Consider the following 21,706-nt stretch of genomic DNA (forward strand, 5'->3'; position numbering starts at 1 on the left):
CTGTGGGACAGAACTAGTCCTCCGAGTCCCAGGAGTTCTGTCTCAGGATTTTCCTTCCCTAAAAAGATTATCCTCATACCTATCCTGTCGTTGGAATGTTGGAAAGACATTTGACCAAACCACCATCAATAGCTTCTCTGGCATAAATTCCATGAACTAACCTGATCTGAAAAAATTATTTCTCTTTGCTTTGAGGAAGCTGAGACTTTTCTGCTTTTTAAAGTGTTATGTATTTTGGAGGCAGGACTTCCTTGGCTTAGGGGCACAGCCTCTATTTGAACACTCCAGGATAGTTGCTGGTTTCATGTAGCCACTTCCTCATCCTTTCTGATTTCTCCTTTTCCTTCATTTGTGATTCCCCCTTAAGACCTTTGTTACTTAGACCTACTTGTCGGCTAAGGAATTCTGGTCTTGCAGTTATAGTATAGCATTTCTCTTCTGAGCTTGACCTCACTCCATGCTTCCCAATACAAGAACCATAGTCAGAGACTGTAGTAATCAGTAAGACGGTTGGTTTCTGCCTTTGACGACATCCCACAATTGCCTGAATTCTAACAGCTGTGACGTATGCTGTTCCTTCTCTCTATTGAGGTCTGGATTTAATGCTCTTGAACTACTTTCTTTCTGTTCCTGAGACTTAAGCATGGTTGGAGAAAGAAGAATTGAGCCAAGAGAGGTATTAGGGAACCGTGGTGACCTGCCTGTCTTTGACTGAGCCTGCACCCAAAGGCTCTCTCCTAAGTCTTCATGCAGGAAGGTAGGGCAGCTCTAGGGTGAGCTCTTAGGAAAGAAAAAGCCTCCCTGCTGTGAAATGGGTTTGTGAGTCAGGGGGCCTCCCTGAAAGTGTTGGGGGGGGGGGGGGAAATACTGCACATCAGAATTGCTTTACATCTGGGTAGCACCGGGTTGGTCTTTTCATGTGATGTTTTGTTTTGTTAATTTTTCAGACTTTCTGAAAAGACCTCTAGAGAGTTATGTGAAAAAATTAAAAGTACCAGTTCATGTAATTCGAATGGAACAACGTTCTGGATTGATCAGAGCTAGATTAAAAGGAGCTGCTGTGTCTAAAGGCCAGGTGATCACCTTCTTAGATGCTCACTGTGAATGTACAGTGGGATGGTTGGAGCCTCTCTTAGCCAGGATCAAACATGACAGGTAATTTTCCAGAGTCTATAAACTTGTTTTCAGTGTGTTTGTCTTAAACAGTATGGTAAGCTGCAGAATTCTGTATATTTAAATAAATGTAAAAATAATTTCCTCTAAAGTTTGCTTTAAAATACCTGTGAAGAACACTCTAAACTAAAAGTGAAGGCGACCGTGAAGAAATGTTTGCAGTCTTGTTGATGAGGCTGCATCAGGAAGCAGGTTGTTCAGATGTGCACCTCATGCTCTATTTATTAATAGGGAGCAGAACAGAAGGCTGTGAACTCAGGAGAGGTAGGATAAAACCCTTGATCGCCCCTGCTGCCTAAGGCTAAACTGAAGCAGGCAGGTCACCTCTCCTTCTCCACTTCCTTACTGAGACTACAGCACTCAGCCTGTAGCACAGCAGGAAGTAGGAGGGGGGTGGGGAGATCAGCATCGTAGCCCAAGGTGCTTAATTGTATATGGAAAAGTGCTATAATCTCTGAGGATGCAGGAAGAGCAGTGAGAGCAATGCACACATTTTTCAGAGTGACCTACTGCCGGTCCCTGGCACAGTTCTTGTATACCAGGAGGGAAGCTAACTTCAGTCTGCTAGACTCAGATTAGTTGAATTTCTTCTTGCCTTTGCAGTTTAAGCCTGGGCCAGCTCCACATAAAGGTTTGACTTTAGGAAGGGGAACTCAGTACAAGTTAAGTGAAGCACGGCACAAGCCACTGCATCTGTTCTGTTTGTTAGCAAATGCTGAGCCTACATCTCACCCTTTCAGAGATGAATAAATAGGGAAAAACCAGCGCTGGGACAGCGAGAAGGTACAGCAGCTTTAGGGAGGAGAACACTGCCCGAAGAAGGAAGAGAATATCTCTGTGAATTGTTGTCTTTGAGGAGATGACTGACTTGGGAAATACTGGCTTGTGTAAAGAGCACACATAAGCAAGAGCCTGGCCCCAGGGAGAGAAAGCAGGGTGAGGAGCTGACAAACTAAAGAGGCGTTGACTGAAATGGCGGTCACAACTTCTAGTTGGGGCTGTGTGGTGGCTTAGGTGTCCTGAGTAACATTTCCATCTGAAAGAGTTTGAATGCTGGATAGGTTATAAAACACATTTCTAAATGCATCACTGAGCGGGCACTGAAGTCAGAAGTTTTGCAGATCTCAAAAGTGAGGCAAGAGAGTGGTCCAAACACTAAAGCCAGCTCTCACTTGGAGAATTCCTGCCAAACTCAGAGGACACAGAGCGTCTCTGCCTTTAGATAGACAGACGACAGGAAGATAGGAGACCGGGCCTAGGCCCTGCCTGAGGTGGGAAGATGAAGAGCAAACACCGGTGTAAAGCTAAGATCTTGTGCCCCCGTGTGAGTGAGAAAGAGAAACCCCACCGCACCCAAGAACACTTGCCTGTTTCAACCTTGTTGTGGGGTGGCGGTGGGGAAACAATTTGTAAACAGAGTATATAGAAAAGGAGAGAACTCTTTGTGAGAGTAGTAGAACTCTAACATGAAAGACAGTAGGGAAGTATGTGGAAAATTATCCAAATCCACTCATGAACACTAACCCAAAATTCTCAAAATACCAGAAAACTGAGTCTACTAGGAGTAAAAAAAATAACTATAGCATATATTTTTATTTTTATATGAAAAACATGTAAAAGAACATATCATGACTAATTGGTTTAGTTTAATATTACAAAATCAGTTCACATAATACACCATCATTAACATTTCTAAAACTATGATTAAAACCCTATCATTAAAAATCTGATCTCTTCAGTAGATACAGAAAAACGTGTTCATTTATGATTAAAATGAACATCACTTATGATTAAAAGTACTTAGTGAACTATTACAGAGTGGAAATTTACTAATCTGAGAAAGGATGGCCTAAAAAAAAAAAAAAAAAAAGCCTTAGCTAACAAACATCAGATTAATGGAGAAAAGTTGAAAAATTTTTAAAAAATATACAGAACATCCTTATGATGCCCTGAATTAACTACTGTCACTCAGTATTAATAGAAGCCTTAGGTTTTGAATAATATAAGAAGGGTGTACAGATTGGAAACGGAAAAAAAACAAGTGCTGTCAATTGCAGATGATGTGTTCTTAATGGAAAACAAAATCTTACACAAAACAGAGATGATAACAGTTTAGCAGTGTTGTCAAATATAAGATCTCCATAGAAAAGCCTTCTCCACACCAGCAAGGAATAGTTAGAAAATAAATTGTAAAAAGAAAAAAAGAAAAGATCCTTTCTATAATAGCAGAGGAAATAATAAGCTATAATTAGGAATATCTTTAACAAAATATGCCTAAAATAGAACATTTAAAATTTACTGGAAAATAAGTGGAGAGAAGGATAATAGTCATGGATAGAAAGGTAAAAATATCAGTTCTCCCCACACTGATCTAGAAATTCAGTGCACTTCCAGTTGTAATCTCAACAGAATTTTCTTGGAGGAACTAGCTGATTCTACATTTATGTAGAAATGCATACTTTAAAAAAATAGGTGAGATATTCTTGAAGAAGATGAAGTATCAACAGGGCTGGCTTTACCAGACATCAAGACTTATTTTGAGGTTATATTAATTGTGGCAGTGACATATTTGTTTTAAATCTTTTAAATGTTTATTTATTGTTGAGACAGAGAGAGAGACAGAGTGCGAGCAGGGGAGGGGCGGAGAGAGAGGGAGACACAGAATCTGAAACAGGCTTCAGGCTCTGAGCTGTCAGCACAGAGCCTGATGTGGGGCTCAAACTCACGAAGCAAGATCATGACCTGAACTGAAGTCGGACACCCACCCGAGCCACCCAGGTGCCCCTGGCAGTGACATTGATGCAGAAGTTCACAAACAAATTCGTGAAACAGTAATGTCTAGAAACCATCCCATGTTTACACAACAACTTGACTTATGACAGAGGAGGCATTGGTAAGTACAGCAGAAGGAAAAAAGACCATCAGATAGTGTTGGAATAACTGGTTATCCATGAGGAAAATAAATGAAGTTGGATACTTACTGTTTATCATGCCAAAATCAATTCCATGAAGATTAAAGACTTAAATATGAAAAGTAAAAATATAATTCTCTTTGAAGACAGCATAGGAGAATACCTTTATAATTTTGGACTGGGAATGATTTCTTAAATAAGACAGGAAAGATGGGGATGCTGAGGATGTTACATACTCTAGAATGTGGCTGCCAAAGGCTGTGAGCAGTGCACCCTTTCCTAGGAAAGAGCTGTGGTCATGTGGAAGTTTTTTCAGATTCATAAAAACTCACAAAACCAATAGAAAAAAATTTAAATATCTGTGATCAGACTGTATGAAGAAATACAAAACTGGAAGTTTACTCCTAAAGCAAAAGCAAAATACTGGTTATATGAACATGTTCACTTAGTAACTGAATAACAAAAAAACTGTAAGGAACACACATATCCAAGAGTTTTCATTTTAAGAGTAATCATTTTAAAATGATTATGTAGTCATTAAAAGTGTTATTTTTGAAAACTGGAAATATTTGGAATTTTGTTTTTTTAAGTTTATTTGTTTTGAGAGAGAGAAGGGAGCAGTGGAGGAGCAGAGAGAGAGAGAGGGGGAGAGGTAAAGAGAGAATCCCAAGTAGGCTCTTCACTGTCAGCACAGAGCCTGATGAGGGGCTCAATCCCACAAACTGTGAGATCATGACCTGAGCTGAGATCAAGAGTCAGATGCTTAACTGACTGAGCCACCCTTGTGCCCCTGGATTGTTTTTATATGTGGCAGTTATGTAAAAGTATGAATTAAAAAGGGATGAAAGGTTATCAATGGCTACAAGTGAGTGTGATAAATGATTATGCTAACTTAGTAGGATATAGCAGGAAATTTTTTTATCATTGCTTTTAACATTATAGAATGTATTTTTATTTTAAACACACTTAGCATATAATTATAGTTGTTATACTGAGCCTCAAAAAGGAAAGTTGTGAAGATTTTTTTGTTTGCTTTTATGATTTTAGGAAAACAGTGGTATGTCCTATCATTGATGTGATCAGCGATGATACTTTTGAGTACATGGCAGGCTCTGATATGACCTATGGTGGCTTCAACTGGAAGCTCAATTTTCGATGGTATCCTGTTCCCCAAAGAGAAATGGACAGAAGGAAAGGTGATCGGACTCTTCCTGTCAGGTAATTGATTTGTCAAACATTTTCCCTAAAGTGTTATCAATGGGGGATAGCGAAGCTTTGGGAATCCTGTCAAAAGGATTTTAAGTGTATTTTGAGAAACATGAGGCACATACTTCATATAATGTATACCATACATACACGAGGTGTATACCATATATGTAGTTAAGAGCCATCTTTCACGTGTATTAGTATTTTAAAGAGGGCTTTTTACTCTGATCATTTAACAAATTGGGAATTTTTCTTTATATAAGCCTACATATATAGATTTTTTCATTTATATAAATCTATATAAATAGTGCACCTGAAAAGTGATGGTAACATGCATATGTTTTTTCATTCCTGTATGAACAACATTTTGTAAATCTGTCAGATTTATGCTTAGATTCAATTGTTAAGGATAATAATATTTAGCTTTAAATTAAACTGTCCCTTAATTAATTGTAAGTGTTGGTATGTGAAAATATTACCTAAAAGTGGGTCGTTGCACCAAAAAATAAGATTGTAAATTCCAACTTGTACCATTCAGATGATAGTTACTGACTTGATAAGGTTAGAAAAGCTTGTTTCAGATATAAAAATAACTAGACTTGACAGAAGTATAAAAAAGGATTTCCATGGACACATTCTGATTTTTCGTTTGTTTTATATTTGGTCATCTGTAGATTTTTTTTCAGAAAGGGATAAGAATCTTTATGCTGTTCAGAACCTTGAAATTGAGACCTTGAGCTCTGGGAGCCATCCTGGGATTTGTCCAGCAGCACCAGCCTGCTGCTTCTGTAGTGGTTGAGAGCCCCTTCAGAACCAACCACGCCTTAGCTTTCTCCCTTCCCGGCCTTCTCAGGCCTGCTTTCCCTTGAACTCAAGTCCTGTTTTGGCCAAGCTGAGGAGAATTTCATTAATTCTGTGCTTTGTCTCCTGCCCTGCCAGAGTCTTTTTCTAGCAAAGGTACTTTTCCACTCTTTTGCTGACACTTCAAGAAATCACCATCTAAATCAGGGGTTCTGAAACATTTTGTAGACAGTAGGCTTCTTTGAAAAGTCTGATAAAAGCTGTGAGTCTTCTCTAATAGGGGGAAAATACACATGTGCAAACAGAAGATTGAGCATACAATTCCAGGAAATGCAGAGATAGCTCAAAACCCAGGGCAAGAAACCTGGGTACTAAATGGTAACTCTGTGGGTGTTGGCCTGTTTCCTCTGCCTCCTAAGATAGTAGGCTTTTCTCATTCTTTTTCTCTTCTAAAATCAAAGTATATTCTAACTTTTATGTGGAAACGACTGTTTCTACTGGAAAGGTAAATGCTGCCACTCTTTACAGCCTAGAATCCATAGATTTCAGGACATGGAATCACAGGCGACAATTCATCATGAAATATGATGGCCATAGTTTCCTTTTTCCCTGGAACTTATTTTCTTCTAGTTGAAGTCCATTTTTCTTCATACACATCTTTCACGGAAATCAAATGGTTGATGGGTATTTGTTTATTTAAATCCTCCTTCATTATCATTTCTTTGCTGAACTCCAGTCATTTCCACCCACTCTGCATACCTGGGTCACGTGCTGATGAATTGGGCCCCTCTTCTGCACAGAGTGTGCCATACTTGATCAGGATGACAGTCCCCTTAGGAGTGTATAGATTTCATTGTGTACTTCATTCCTTTCCTTAAAGGTTTCTGTTAGGTGTAGGAAAAGAGTCTCATTGTTTTTGTCCTATTTAATCTATATCTTTTGCAATATTTACCACACTTTAAAACCTCATGTGTGAGAGTTAACTAACATGAATCTAGTTGATTATATAGTCAGTGTAGTTGCTGGGAACTGTGGGAAGATACACAGTCAGATGGAGAGAATTATGAGAACTAGCCTCAATTTAAGGAGTTTCAGGTGACTAAGCTTAGTCAGGACTTGAGGACCAGGAAAGGTACTAAAAACAGGAGTGGCCTTGGGACTGGGCAGAGAAGGCTGTCAGGGCACAGGCTGTGACAAGAGTAGGTCCACCGGTCAGCACAGTGGGTGTAGGTCTGCCTGAAGACCAAATAGCAGATCATAAAAACATGGAAAGTCCTTAGGGGCCTATGAATGTTTCTGAAGAGTGTGAGAATAAGCATTTATTCTGTCATTGTATACCGTTAATATAACTACTTTTAAAAACAAAAATTGATTGTAAATTTTAAATTCTTACAACTGACCGTATAGAGTTATGATTGGATTTCAGAACACCTACAATGGCAGGAGGCCTGTTTTCAATAGACAGAGATTACTTCCAGGAGATTGGAACATATGATGCTGGAATGGATATTTGGGGAGGAGAAAACCTAGAGATTTCCTTTAGGGTAAGTTCCCTTTGCAAAAAATAATCTTTTACTTAACCTCAAATATAGGTATGCGTTAATTATTCATGTTATGTATCTCTAAATAAAAAATAAAAATTGAATTTACTCTGAGTTTCATCAGACTCCAGAACCTCACTTCATAAAAAGTTAGGTGTTACTATTAAGGGTTCCTTTTATAAACTATATTTTAAGCAAATAATTCAGTTATCTTAATAAAGTATAAAACTTACACAAGATCCCCTAGTTGTTTTGAATTTCTGTTACTTACAAGGAGGTAATTCAAGCTCTAAAAATAAAAAACAATATGTAGTTTCTATATGCTACTATGGTACTTGACTGCCAAAAACGTAATTTTACTTTCTGTAATATGCTTTGTCCTTCTGTTGTGAAAATTATTCTCTCTTATATAAAACTTGGTCACTTTACTGGCTTTACATTTTTCAATAAAAAGAAAAAGGAGTTCTGAAATTGCTCTAATTTAACCCAGTCAACTTTATATAAAACGCTTAACCATTTCACATTCACTAAAATCAACCCATTAAAGTGACATTGTGTATTTCTGAAAATGATTAACTTGAGACACCTGGCGTATAGTGGAAACCACATTGAACTGCCCTGTAATCTAAGCCAGCTAGCTCATTTTGTTTCGAGTGGATCACTTTGCTCCCCTAGAAAAGGAGAGGTCTGGACTCTAGATCATCTGGGAGATCCTATCCAGCTGTATCACTTTGTGATCCTGGGAGAACTTTAAAGTAGAGACACTGAATATTTAACAAAATCAGAACTTCTCAAAATCTGTTTTAAGTGTAAATAGCAGATTTTTGACTTACAGAAGAATGTATTTTGAAAGGAGCAGAAGGATAATTTCATTAAACTAAGAATGTGAACCCAAACTTGATGTTTCTTTTACCCTTTTGTTTTTATTCTCATGAAGATGACAGAGCGTGCTCATTGTCCCAGTGAATAATTCATGAGAGATCCAGTTTCAGTTTCTAGTCGGTTTAATGTACAGGCTGTGACAGGTCTGGAGAAGGAGGAGTAGATAGGACTCTGGCAGCATATTGCATGGTCAAAAGTGTTTTGACCATGAGCCATGTGTATACTACACACAAAATCTAACCAGTTTCATGAAACAATACGTCCTTGTTAGTGAGTGCTGGTTGCCATTCCTCAGAGTTGAACTTACTATCATTTTATGAGTCCTGGCCTGCAGTTAGAAAAACATTACTCTGGGGGCACCTGGGTGGCTCAGTCGGCTAAGCATCCAACTCTTGATTTCAACTCAGGTCAGGATCTCATGATTCGTGAGTTGGAGCCCTGCGTCCTGCTCCATGCAGTCCGAGTGGACCCTGCTTGGGATGCTTCGCCTCTGTCCCTCTGTCCCCCGCCGCCTGCTCATGTGCGCGCACATGTGTATGTGCTTTCTCTCGAAATAAATAAACTTAAAAAAATAATACTCTAGACCTTATATCTTTTCTGCATTTAGCCTTTAACATATCTTTTCTGAATTTAACCTTCAACCTCTGGTTTGATCAGAACCAAAAATTACAGAAAAGTATCCTTTTGAGGAAGCACTGGCTTTGTGACCATATAGCAGGAGCTCCACTGTGAGGGTGTATAGCCATGATTCTGTGAAGTTTTAACTGTGAACATCCAGAGATGTGAACAGTTTTTAAAAAAACATCAGGGTCTTATGTGGTCTTCTTTTCTGTTGTTTTCAGATCTGGCAGTGTGGAGGAACTTTGGAGATTGTTACCTGCTCACATGTCGGACATGTATTTCGGAAAGCCACACCTTACACATTTCCTGGAGGCACAGGACAGATTATCAATAAAAATAACAGGCGACTTGCAGAAGTGTGGATGGATGAGTTCAAGAATTTCTTCTATATAATTTCTCCAGGTTAGCATTATTTTGCATTAGAAATACAAGAGTATAACTTTCTTATTCCTGATCTTAATGCATCTGAGAGATAAGAAGGGGTAGAAAAGCCTTGAGTAGGGGCAGAGCACCAACCTCACGGGGTTGTCGTAAGGAATAAATGAAATCACACCCAGTGCCAGAGTGCTTAGCAAAGTGCCTAATATAGTAACACAATGAGTTATCCAGGTCAGTATCTCACATGTTACTGTTAGCCCAGGTGTCGTCAGTGTTCTGTATCTATTTTTAACCTAATTGTGTTGTTTAACTTTTATATGAAGATTGGAGTCTCTCGGGGCCAGTGCAGAGCACTGTAGCATGCCTCTAGGGACTTCTGTCCAGGAACTTCTCTGCTATTCAGAATTTTGTGGGAATAGTTGTTCCCTAAGCTCTATATCTTCCTGATGTTGCCACTGCAGCCCCCTTTTCTAATTACCATAAGACTGGCCAGTCAGCTTGCACAGGTCAGTGAGTTGTGGGAGAGAAACCTGACTGGAAACAGTTGCACTGCTTAATACTTGGGCAAAATAGATCTTGATTCTTGTTTTTGCCTAAACATATATATTCAAGCTTTCTGATCCCATAATAACTTATGTTTGTGTGTAATATTACTAGCATTGTATTTCATTCTCACAATGAAAATCTAATTTTTCTTTAAAAAAAAACCACATAAGTATATTTCCTTGTTTTATATTTTGAACAATGGATTCATGGTATATCACTTGTGTAGTCATATCACCAAAATGATACTGCTTTTCCCATTTGCCTGGCTTGTTAATAAATGCGTTATTTACATAGAAATATGTTACCTAATAGAACATGAGTAATTCAGAGTCGATTATTTCTTTCAACAGGTGTTACAAAGGTAGATTATGGAGATATATCATCAAGACTTGGCCTAAGACACAAACTACAATGCAGACCTTTCTCTTGGTACCTAGAGAATATTTATCCTGATTCCCAAATTCCACGTCACTATTTCTCTTTGGGAGAGGTAAAATATATATATTCTGTGTGGTTGTTGTGTTCTCATTTATCAAAAACGATAGAGCTTAAACATCCAACAAGGGAATCCCTCCATATTAAAATTAAATAACTTCAAGTGTGAGACAGTTCTTGTTAACACAGTCTACCTCATAACTTGAAATTTTATTAATTTTTCATGTTATTAAAATAAGAATGTTCCACCCTTAACCTTTCAGAGGTGGACTCTTATTTCAATATATTAGTGTCTTCAGTAGACTTCTTTAACAAAATGTCCCATGAAGTTGAAAGCATATACTCCTGGTGTTAATTAGCCTGAATCAAAGCTTAACAAACATCAAAGTAAAGATAAATTGTAAAGAAGGGACAAAGAAAGTTGAAAGACCATATATAATAGAAGTCACAGCAGCAAATGATATGTGTGGTCAGGGCCACAGCGAGGCCCCATCCCAGGATTCAGTCTCATGATATTTGGGAAAAGTAACCCCTGACTCCATAGAAGGCTGTCCCTTCTTCAGCCATTTCATTCATTCAATAAATATTTGAGTACCTACCGTGTGATAGGCACTATTTTATGTACAAGGATTATAGCAGTGAATAAAGTCTCTGCTCTTGCAAATCTTACAATCTGTGGAGGAAACCAGGTTTTTAAAGTATACAGTATGGCAGGTGGTGCTAAGGGCAAAGGGGAAAGAGAATGGCTGGTGGGCCTGAGTAGCGGTACTGTTTGGGTAGTTGAAAAAGGCCCCTCATATAAGAGTTTTGATTTTTGAGCAGAGATTTAGAGGAAGTGAATGAGCAAGCCATATGAATTCCTGGGGAAAGAGTGTTCTGGGCTCAGGGAAAAACAGGTACAAAGGCCCTAAGACACGAGTGTACTTGGCGTGTTCCAGAAACAGCAGAGAGGACAGTTGTCTGGAATGAAGTGAACAGGGGGACTGGGAGGGTAGTAGAAGATGAGGTCGAGACAAACTGAAGGTCAAGTCACATGGAGCTGGTAGGCCACAGTAAGTACTTTGGGTTTTATTCTGAGTGAGATGGGAAGTCAGAGAGAGACAAGCAAACTTTCACTGGGAGAAGGTCAGATTGTCTGTGGGAACAAGAGTAGAGCTGGGGTGAAAGGAAAGGCATAATGAAGGACTATGGTAAGATTTCAGCCTGAGAAACTGGGGCAGGGAAGTTGGCAATGAGATGGGAAGGCTTGTGGAGAAGGTAACAGCAGGCATTCAGCAGTGTAGTTTGGGACCTGTTAAATTGGATCCAGGTAAAAATACAGGGTAGGTACTTGCATTTACACATCTGTAGTTTGGATGAGAGATTGGGGGTGGAGATCTAAAGGTAGGAGTTTTCAATATATAGGTAATTTTTAAAACCACAAAACTGTATGAGATCACCGTGGTAGGAGTGAGTGTAGACTGAGAAGAGGGGAGGATTGAGAACAAAGCAATAGAAAACTCCACAATTTAGAAATTTTGAAACAAGAATGAATTAGCCAAAAAGATTGAGAAAGAGTGACCATTGAAATAGGAGAACTAAGAGTGTGTGTCCCAGAGACTATGTGAAGGATGTGTTTAAAGAAGGAGGGAGTGGTTGGGGCACCTGGGTGGCTAAGTCGATTGAGAGTCCGACTCTTGGTTTCCGCTCAGGTCATGATCTCACAGTTTGCGAGTTCGAGCCCCAACTCAGGCTCTGCACTGACAGCATGGTGTCTGCTTGGAATTCTTCTCTCCCTCTCTCTCTCTCTCTTCCCCTCCCCCCTTTCAAAATGAATAAATAAACTTAAAAACAAAGAGGAAGTGGTTGACTGCTGAGTAAGCCTAGTACAGAGAACTGACCACTGGACTGGTAAGGGAGAAGTTGTTGGTGGGCTCCATCTCACTGTGTCAACAGGGTTCCCATGGAGGTTGGTAGGGACAAAATCCTTGATGGCTTCAAGGAAGAAGAGGAAGTGGAGATCATGAGTCTGGGCAAGTCTTGCAAGAAATTTTGTGGTAAAGAGAGCAGAGAAATAGTGGCTGAAGGGGAATATGGAGCTAAAGAAAGGGTTTTTTGTGTTTATTTTTGCTAAATCAGAACTGTGCTGATGCAACTGACCAAAAGAGAAAATGTGAAGATGTTAGAAAAGAGTACTAATGGCAGTCACCTGTAATAGATGTTGTTTAGATGTAATAGATGGTCATGGTGGGCAGGATGAGAAGGCAGGGTGTCCACTGAAGTAGGAAGGAAGTGGAGGGAGTGGGGACAAATGCAAGGTCAGTCGTGATTGGAGGGTAGAGACGGGTAGTCTGTGGTGGGAAGTTCTCTGATTCTTCCATGTCCTCTTTGAACACAAGATCATCAGTTGAGAGTGGAGAGAGTGTATTGGTGGTGTTAGGGGCTTAGGGAATAAGGACGAGATGAACGTAGAAGAGCAGGATATGGGACAATATATCACAGCAGCAGATATATCACAGAGGGGAGCCCGGTGCTGATGGTGGTGAGTCGGAGTGAAATCATTCAGCCCGTGCCAGCACGAGTACAGGCTACCGTTTGTCCTTAGTAGTTACTGAGGCTACTTCAGGGGAGACCTGAGCTCCCTATGTGTGAACTCTGTAGTAATTTAAGAAATTCATCCTCAAACAGGTGAGGAGTAGGCTGTTTCTTGATTCATTAATGTGACCCTGTTCCCTTTGCTGTTGCCTCATTCTGGTCCAGAATAGCAGCTGTTCCTATAACTTGCCTTCAGAATAGAGGGACTGAGTTGGTTTTTTTTTCCTTGAACTGACCCAATTTTGGATAACACCTAGGCATTGTTAGCTGGGCCAGAATCCAGGCATATTACAAAGAGCCACTTGTCTAACCCACAGTAGATGATTGCCAAGGCAAGTTTGTTCTTTACCTGCTTCTTGCCAGCTGGCTTTCTGTAAAAGGAACAGATTTTACCCACTGTGGCTTACTTGTCACACTGTCTTTTTAACTAAGCAGATGGTCTTAAGCTTGTTTGCCCTCAGTATCAGGCCACACTAGGCAGATTAAAGCTCTGACTTCTGGTGCTGGGGTCATTCTCAAGCACCCACCCCAGTGCAGCTGGGGGTCTCGTGCTGGGACCATAGCTCCACCTGGTTGAGCTTTCCTATGCTAGAAACTGGAATTTAGCCTTTCAGGGATCTTTTGTCATGCTTCAAAGGGTCTAGAGAAGCCTGAGATCATAGAATTTTAGAGTAGAAAGGGGAATGAGAAGGTGTGAATTTAGAGTCTCTGCCTTTTACTAAGTCTGACTTTCATGGCTCCTGTAGGACCTGAAACTGAATAAATGAGTTTCAGACCTGTTAATCCAGGAGATAAATACACTAAACAACAACCACAGATAACAAGTAAGTCAGATCTTTCACAGTTTAGCCAGTCTTAGGGACTAACCAGTGTCTTCCCCAGACAGATCTAATGATCCTAAGATTTAGTGAGTATGAACTCCATGTCAACTCTATGTCTTGGTCTGAGTGCTTTACAAACATTAACTCATTTTATCCTCATATCAACACTATGAGATAGAGGTACTATTATCCCCACTTGACCATAAGTAAATTGAGGCATAAGTAAATGGTTTAAACACAAAATGGAAGAGACAGGATTTGAACATAGGCAGTATGGCTTGAGAATTTGTGCTCTTAACCATTCACACCCATACTCTTTCTCATATCCAACCAATATTTCTCTTATTGCAGTGAGGGAAAGAGTGAATCCAGATTCCATTATATTGGAATCGAGAAGTCCTTAAACTGCCCGTGTTGTTTTGCCCAGTGGAAGTGCCAAGATCCTAGAGGAGACTATAGCAAAAACTAAGAAACCTGGGCTATAGGTTCCTGCCTGTTTCCCAGGAATGGATGTGCTCAATAGCAAGAAGTAAAAGAAAAAAATATAATAACATACTCAATAGCCACATATGGCTAGGGTAGGCTAGCCACATATGGTAATATTGGATGGCACAAGTATAGAACATTTCCATCATTACAGAAAGTTCTATTAGTGCTAATTAACACAGATAGCAACACAGGAAGTTGTCTGTCTTGCTGTCATTCCACACATTTCTCCCTGCCAGGCCCTAAGTTGGGGTTTCCACATTTGCTTGTCAAACCCGGTGTTTTAAAAGCTCATGACTACTGTATACCCTGTGTAATCTCAAACAATTTAGGTACATCCTAAAACAACTTTCATAGGGATGTACTGTATCATATTCCCAAACCATCCCATCAGTAGTTATTTTCCTGCTAGGTTAAGGAGGACATCAAGATCATATTTATGTTCAGGAGTATCTACTCCAATGATGCAAAGCTCCCTTCTTTTCCTATGTCAAGTCTTTAAGGGTCCCTGATAATTTAGAATCTCAGTTGCCATTAGACATCTTGATGTTTACCAAATATTTTACCCAACAAGAGGACATCTCTTATTTCTCTTTCCAAGGCAGTCATCAAGACGGAACTTGGAATGTGAGTAAACTGGAAGGAATTGATAGTGTATTGAAGCCACTGAGCATTCTGCCATCAGTCTACACAGTGTATATGTATATGGTAGAGAGTTTCGATTGACTTTAATGTCCATATGGATCTATATGTATGTCTTGTTTATCTAACACCTTGTATTTTCTTTATTCACTGTCCCATAGATAAGAAATGTGGAAACAAATCAGTGTCTAGATAACATGGCTAGAAAAGAGAATGAAAAAGTTGGAATTTTTAACTGTCACGGTATGGGAGGTAACCAGGTGAGTATTTTAGTAAAGCTTTAAAAGGAATAATTTTGGGGGCACCTGGATGGTTCAGTTGGTTAAGCGTCTGACTTCAGCTCAGGCCATATTCTCATGGTCTGTGAGTTTGAGCCCCGTGTCAGGCTCAGAGCCTGGTGCCTGCTTCAGATTCTGTGTTTCCCTCTCTCTCTGCCCCTGTCTCCCTCATGCTCTGTCTCTGTCTCTGAAAAATGAATAAATGTTAGAAATAAAAGGAATAATTTTTGGATTTGTTTGAATCTTTTATCTCATGATGTCATTCAGGAAATATTTTCCTACCTATGAAGAGACAATTCTAAAAACCTCTAGGAGAAGGGAGCCTTCAGTCTAATGATTGTTTTTAAATGAAACATTTATAAAAGGCCCCTTGTGAGAACCGTATTTACATTGCTTTGCGTGAGATTTATTTTGCCCTTTATAGTCGAACAGCTTTTGATAGCCCTTGACAATACACTCAGTGTATACAGAGAGCTCACGGTCATTTTTTCTTTCCTGTATGTAAAATTTGTGGTAGCTTTTTCAGAATCATTTATTCTCCTAATACTACGTTAATAAAGTTCAGAAATCAAATATCTTGAGATACTTGTTTTTTTTCTCTGCCAGATTACTGGCTAGTTTCTTTTATTGTTAAAGCTTATATGTGTGCATTTTTGTTTTTCAGGTTTTCTCTTATACTGCCAACAAAGAAATTAGAACAGATGACCTTTGCTTGGATGTCTCCAAACTTAATGGCCCAGTCACAATGCTCAAATGCCACCACCTAAAAGGCAACCAGCTTTGGGAGTATGACCCGGTGGTAAGTTTTCCACTTGCATAGAGGAATGAAATTATGTGTGTTTTGAAGCTAAAAAAATTCTTTATGGCAAAAAGAATGAATTCTTGTAAAGTTTGAAGATGGATCAAATTGTTCTTACATCTAAAAACCTACAGGTGGGAAAAACAAACATGTTTTAATCTCCCCAATAATTAATCTTGCCCCCCATTTCTTGGGTCCTTGTTGCCACTATAGCCAGTCTTCTGTGTGTATGTCCTCAAGCTCTGTAGTCGTCTAGTGTGGGGGAAATGGAGACGTGAGTAGGCTGTTTAAATTAGTGAATTAAACACTTAGGTAAAAGGTGAGCTTTAAATAATTAAATTCTCTGGCTCATAATGATTTTTCTGTGACATATGTAACAAAGCTTTTTACCTTTGCTTTCCTCTGGAACCTCTTCCTGTCACCACACGCTGTGTGCTGTCCTCACACACGGGTGCAGAAAAGATCACTCAGAGCACCCCCAGTAAGCCTCACTCCGGCACTTTGCATCTGGCTAACCTGCTTGTGCTTTTGCTTTAAGTTCTGGAACCAGCACTGGAATCTTCAGTAGGTCTTTCTCTGGTTCTTTTTCTTCTGCACAAGCACTGATTTTCTTTTTTTCTCTTAGGAAAGACTTTTGCTCCTACCTTACTTTCTACATACCATCATGTGTTACATGTATTAACAGCAAGCGAGGGGCTGGCTGACACTCCTGCCTCTGGTTCTCCAACCGTGGCTCTAGCCTTGGCCTGACACTATGGAAATAGCTCCTGGCTGCAAAGCCAGGAGCATTCCTGTCTTTTTCTTAACTTCTTTATTAGCATCATGACTTTATTAGCAATTAAGACTTTGGCTGTCTTTTCTCCCTATACCAGGTCATATGCAAACCGTGGTCTCCTTTAATCATCAACTCTCCTCTTCCTGGAACATACCCCGTACTTTCACACTTCGTTTCACAGACTCTGCTGTGTCTTATGGGCTAGAACTTCATCCCATAGTGACCATCTGCAAGGGAGGCTGGTTAAACAGGCGTTGGTTTTCCAGTCTCTAAGGTGTGATGGGGACAGGAAGTGGGAGTGGATGTTCGTAGCCTGTGTATGATCTACGCAATCTGCCACACCTGTTGTTCCAAAAGTAAAATGTGTGCTTAGAAGTTTAAGGAGCCAAAGTAGGTTTAAGGTATTTAGAAAGAATCAGTTGTGAATATAGTTTTAAAACTTCTGGAGCCCTTTGCATGGTGTCTTCTCTGAGGTAAAATTTTAGTTTTGCAGGCTGGGTTCTGTCAGATAAAGTTAGTTCAGTATTCACAAGATAAAGTTCAGTGTTCACAGTGTTCATTAGGGAGCACCCTTTGGATCAATGCCTGTGAAAAGGACAAAGCAGAATTGGGCAAAGGGAGGAGTCACGCTACGATGCAGGTCCCACAGCTTGAGCCAACTGCATGGGGAGCTCCGGAACAGCCTGTCGGCAGTGTCCTACCTCCATCAGTCTCAACCACAGCAATCTGGAAAAATAAGATATTCATGTCAGTGATTTATAATGTAAACCTAAAATCAGGAAACCGAAGGCTCCAAAGGAACCATAGAAATAAAACCCAGGACCTTGTTTTATACACGTAGAGACACTAAAGCCCAGAATGGAACTTGCCCCAGGGTCACAGAGCAGGTAAAATGATGGAACCGGGTCTCAGACAGACCTGGCACTCTTGATCCAGGATTCTTTGCATAATACCATAGGTCTTTGATTAGATTTATATATTCTTACATCTTAGAGTCTTATTATATTCTATATCACATTCCATTTATGACACCAGACGCTTCTGCTTTGATGCATGGCTCTGTCCTTTCGAAATGCAGATTTTGACCTAGTTACACTAGAGATTAGGGGCAGGAGCCAGCAAATTACCTTTCCTAGGTTGCAATTAGACTCTGCAATGATAATTATAGCTTTTATTCTCTGCTTAAAAGGTTACAGTTAGTTATCTGTCACCTGTTTACCTAGTTGCCTTAATTAAGCTTTTTCTGGGGTGCCGGGGTGGCTCAGTTGGTTGAGGGTCTGACTTCGGCTCAGGTCATGATCTCACAGTTCGTGGGTTTGAGCCCCGTGTCGGGCTCTGTGCTGATAGCTCAGAGCCTGGAGCCTGCTTGGGATTCTGTGTCTCCCTCTCTCTGCCCCTTCCCTGCTCATGCTCTATCTCTGTCTCTCAAAGGTGAATAAACGTTAAAAAAAACAAAAAAACTACTCTCCTGTGTGGAGAGTAGTCAGTGCTGACTGGGTCCTCTCTTGAACACAGTGATGACAGTCCCCGAAAATGAAATGTTCCAGATAAAAGAATTACATTAGAGGGATGAGTAAGAGTCCGATAAATGTGTTAGTAAACATATTTCACACTTTCTTACAGTTGTATACATTTACAGGATAATGGTTAACTCACGTTCCTACACAGCTGTTGGCTGTGTGACCATGCTGGTGACCAGCGTGCAGTAACAGACACATAAACTGACCTAGGCTAATCACTCTGATGACTCTGTCCTGACATTTTGAAATTATTCTAAATATCAACATGACAGTATTGAGTCTGGAGTACAAATGAGTACATAGAAAGTTACATAGCACCATCTGTCACCCATTTATTAATGGCTGCTTTAAGATGATCTCTTAAGATTTTGAGTCTTCAAAAGGACCTGAATTTTAAGGACATGAGGTTTGGAATCATAGAATTAATTTGAACAGCCTTATCACAGGGAAATGAAGCAATTTTGAAATAGCTTTTGAAAATAGGTTGAGGATCCTAAATTAGGAACCACTAATCTGATCTTTTTTTTTTTTCTTTCTTTTTTTTTTTTTTTTAAGGAAGCTGAAGCACACAAAGTGAAATTTCTCAGTGTTAGAGCTTGTGCAGAATTGGGAGTAGCTAGCATTGTGGTCATGTTCGTTTAAATTCATTGTAGCCCACTGCACCCCCGTGCCTTTCTCCCTCCCACATAGCTCTTAAGGTGGTCTTAACGTAGACACCTTTTCTACGGGGCAGTTTAATACTTGTCAGAAACGATGGCTGAGATGTTTGAGTTTTTTTCTGTCACGTTCATGTTAAGATTTATTTTCTGTCTCTTGCAGAAATTAACCCTGCAGCATGTGAACAGTAATCAGTGCCTGGATAAAGCCACAGAAGAGGACAGCCAGGTGCCCAGCATAAGAGACTGCAATGGAAGCCGGTCCCAGCAGTGGCTTCTTCGAAACGTCACCCTTCCAGAAATATTCTGAGACCAAATTTACAAAAAAGGAAAAAGAAGAAAAAAAAATAAGGATTGACTGGGCTACCTCAGCATACATTTCTGCCACATTCTTAAGTAGCAAAAAAGGAAAAGTGCTTTCCTCCTGTGGGGATGTAAGGTTTATCAGCCATTGAAACTTAGACTCCTCTCGCTTTTCACTAGCTGTGAACCAGCCTTCTTGTCCAAGGACGTGAAACTACAGAGTAGCAAGACTGCGCACACTGATGTTTACACGATGGAAAGAGTCTTTCATCAAGAATCATTGTAAAGAATATTCAGGCAGTGAAGCAGTCAACAAACGTGCTTTCCGGGGAGCTGCACCTTTCATGGTTTGCTTGCACATCAGTAACTTTCACTGAATGTGCTGTCCTAATGAAGAGATTTCTAAGATTTTTTTTCTGATTAGGACTGGTAACCAGTATATTAAATATTGATAGAAAAATAAGTGAAAAAGAACTGGAACCAGTTTCAGAATCATGAAAACAACATTTTTACAGTTTAAGAAAAAACTATATTAAACAGGGTTTAAAGGAAATTAAAACAGAACTATGAGAAGTACAATTTGTTATAGTATAGTATCAAATTTCTATATAGATTTTATACCTCAGTGGGGAAAAATAACGGATTCCAGTGACATTTTGTTTTCATCTGTGATAGTCATGGATGCTTTTTTTCCTTGGGGTGCTGAAATTGAGCTAAAAAAAAAATGGCTCTTTGAACGTAGTTTTAATTGCTTTCTTCAATTTTGTTTTATTTGGTTTATGGGCTGTTTAAATTGTAATTTTTAATTGCCTTCAAAGAATGAAGATTTAACAATGTCTGGTCTCACTGAACAGGTTAGATCTCTCAGTTGCTCTTGGGTCAACTGGCTATTGACTTTCACACACACAAAATTTCCTATTAGAGTTTGAACTTCTTAACTTGATTCAGCTGATTATGCTTAATACCCAAGATTCATACTACTGTACTACAGATTTGTTTTCACAGCAATAAATCTTCAGTTCTTTATGATTCCACTCAACAAAAGGCCTGCAGAAGTGATTATTTGGGTATTTGGAGAGGATCCATTTGATGATTTTTTGGAAAACTTTTTTCACTCCATACTCAGATGTGCTTTATTGTCAGGTGCATATTTAGATTAGATTCTTGTAATGGTGATCTTTTTTTTTTTTTAATTTGAAAATGTTTGACTTTTTTTTTAATGAGTTAACCAAAGAAGTGCAGCTACTCTTATATATTAGTCCTGCATTTCTTCCCTAAATTCTATTTAGATTAAATCAGTTTTTCCTCTAATTTTTAATACCACAGTGTAACTTCAGAATCCATTAAAAGTTGAGTATAACAATTAGTGTTTTAATTTCATAGAAGATCTCATTGTGACATCTTTCCTGATATGTAAAGCAGTCCATTGGCAAAAGTGCTTGTATTTTCTTATTTGTAAGAATATATTTAGTGATATTCTTTTCTTTGATTATCAAAGACTCTCACTGCAGGCAGTGCTAGTTCTTGTGCCTAAGAATGTTTCTGAAAGTTGCATCACTAATGGCTACTTGCCAAGTTGAGTGTATAGAAAGTTTCTCATCTCCTATTCAGGTTAATCAGCATCAAACACATATGGATGGTTTAGAGTGAGACTGTAGTACAGAATGCATACATTTTGTCCCCAGGAAATTTGCAGTGAAGCAGGTGCTGGATGGGTTGTTTTTGTTTTGTTTGTGTGTATGTGTGTGTGTGTGTGTGTGTGTGTGTGTGTGTGTGTTTTTCCTACTCCATGAGCTCTGTTAATTCTGTCTTCAGTAGGCCTAATGTTCGAATAAACCAGATGTCTAATAAATTATTTTCATGCTCAGAATTTCAGGTTTTTGTACTCTAGTATAGCTTGGTCTTATTCCTTATTGTAAGAAAGCTTAAATAGCAATGTGATTCAAGGTTTTGTTTTGTTTTTTAAGAGGGGGATGCGAGTGATTTAATTCATGGGTACTTTTAGAACCTGATAGATAATCCCGTTGCCTTTATTTTTCTAATTAAAGAATTCGTAAATACTTTGAAAATATAAAATATTCCTGAATAGTTGTGCCTTACATTGGTTTTATTTGAAGTTAAAATGGATCCCCATTCATTACAGCTATTTGTAGATCAGGCCGTATGCTAATCACTCTAAGTCAAATTGGGAAGAAAAGAATGAATCAAAAAGAAAGCAAAGGATGAAAAGAGGGGATTATTTGACCAGTGAAGAATTCACCAATGTGACAAGAATAATCTGAATCTTCAAATTTATTCACCTTCTTCCAATCCCAATCCATTTTAATGTCTTTCTGTTCTGATTGGCACCCTGAAAA

At 39.2% G+C, this 21,706-nt stretch overlaps 1 protein-coding gene across 3 annotated transcripts in view; it reads left to right on the forward strand.

Annotated features, from left to right (window-relative positions):
• Window positions 1-21,437, forward strand: part of GALNT1 (polypeptide N-acetylgalactosaminyltransferase 1) — a 126,198-nt gene extending 104,761 nt beyond the window's left edge. For 2 of the 3 annotated variants that reach the window (XM_053206670.1, XM_053206669.1), the window contains 8 exons: window positions 948-1,155; window positions 5,133-5,303; window positions 7,519-7,636; window positions 9,358-9,538; window positions 10,411-10,550; window positions 15,180-15,278; window positions 15,961-16,095; window positions 19,210-21,437. In XM_053206670.1, the coding sequence (XP_053062645.1) occupies window positions 948-1,155; window positions 5,133-5,303; window positions 7,519-7,636; window positions 9,358-9,538; window positions 10,411-10,550; window positions 15,180-15,278; window positions 15,961-16,095; window positions 19,210-19,356 (1,199 nt within the window). In that variant the 3' untranslated portion in view covers window positions 19,357-21,437. The remainder of the gene's footprint in view (window positions 1-947; window positions 1,156-5,132; window positions 5,304-7,518; window positions 7,637-9,357; window positions 9,539-10,410; window positions 10,551-15,179; window positions 15,279-15,960; window positions 16,096-19,209) is intronic. The other variant, XM_053206672.1, reaches the window with a different exon arrangement.
• The last annotated feature ends 269 nt before the right edge of the window (window positions 21,438-21,706 follow it).

This window comes from Acinonyx jubatus, chromosome D3 (genome assembly GCF_027475565.1).
Source record: "Acinonyx jubatus isolate Ajub_Pintada_27869175 chromosome D3, VMU_Ajub_asm_v1.0, whole genome shotgun sequence".
NCBI classification, from domain to species: domain Eukaryota; kingdom Metazoa; phylum Chordata; class Mammalia; order Carnivora; family Felidae; genus Acinonyx; species Acinonyx jubatus.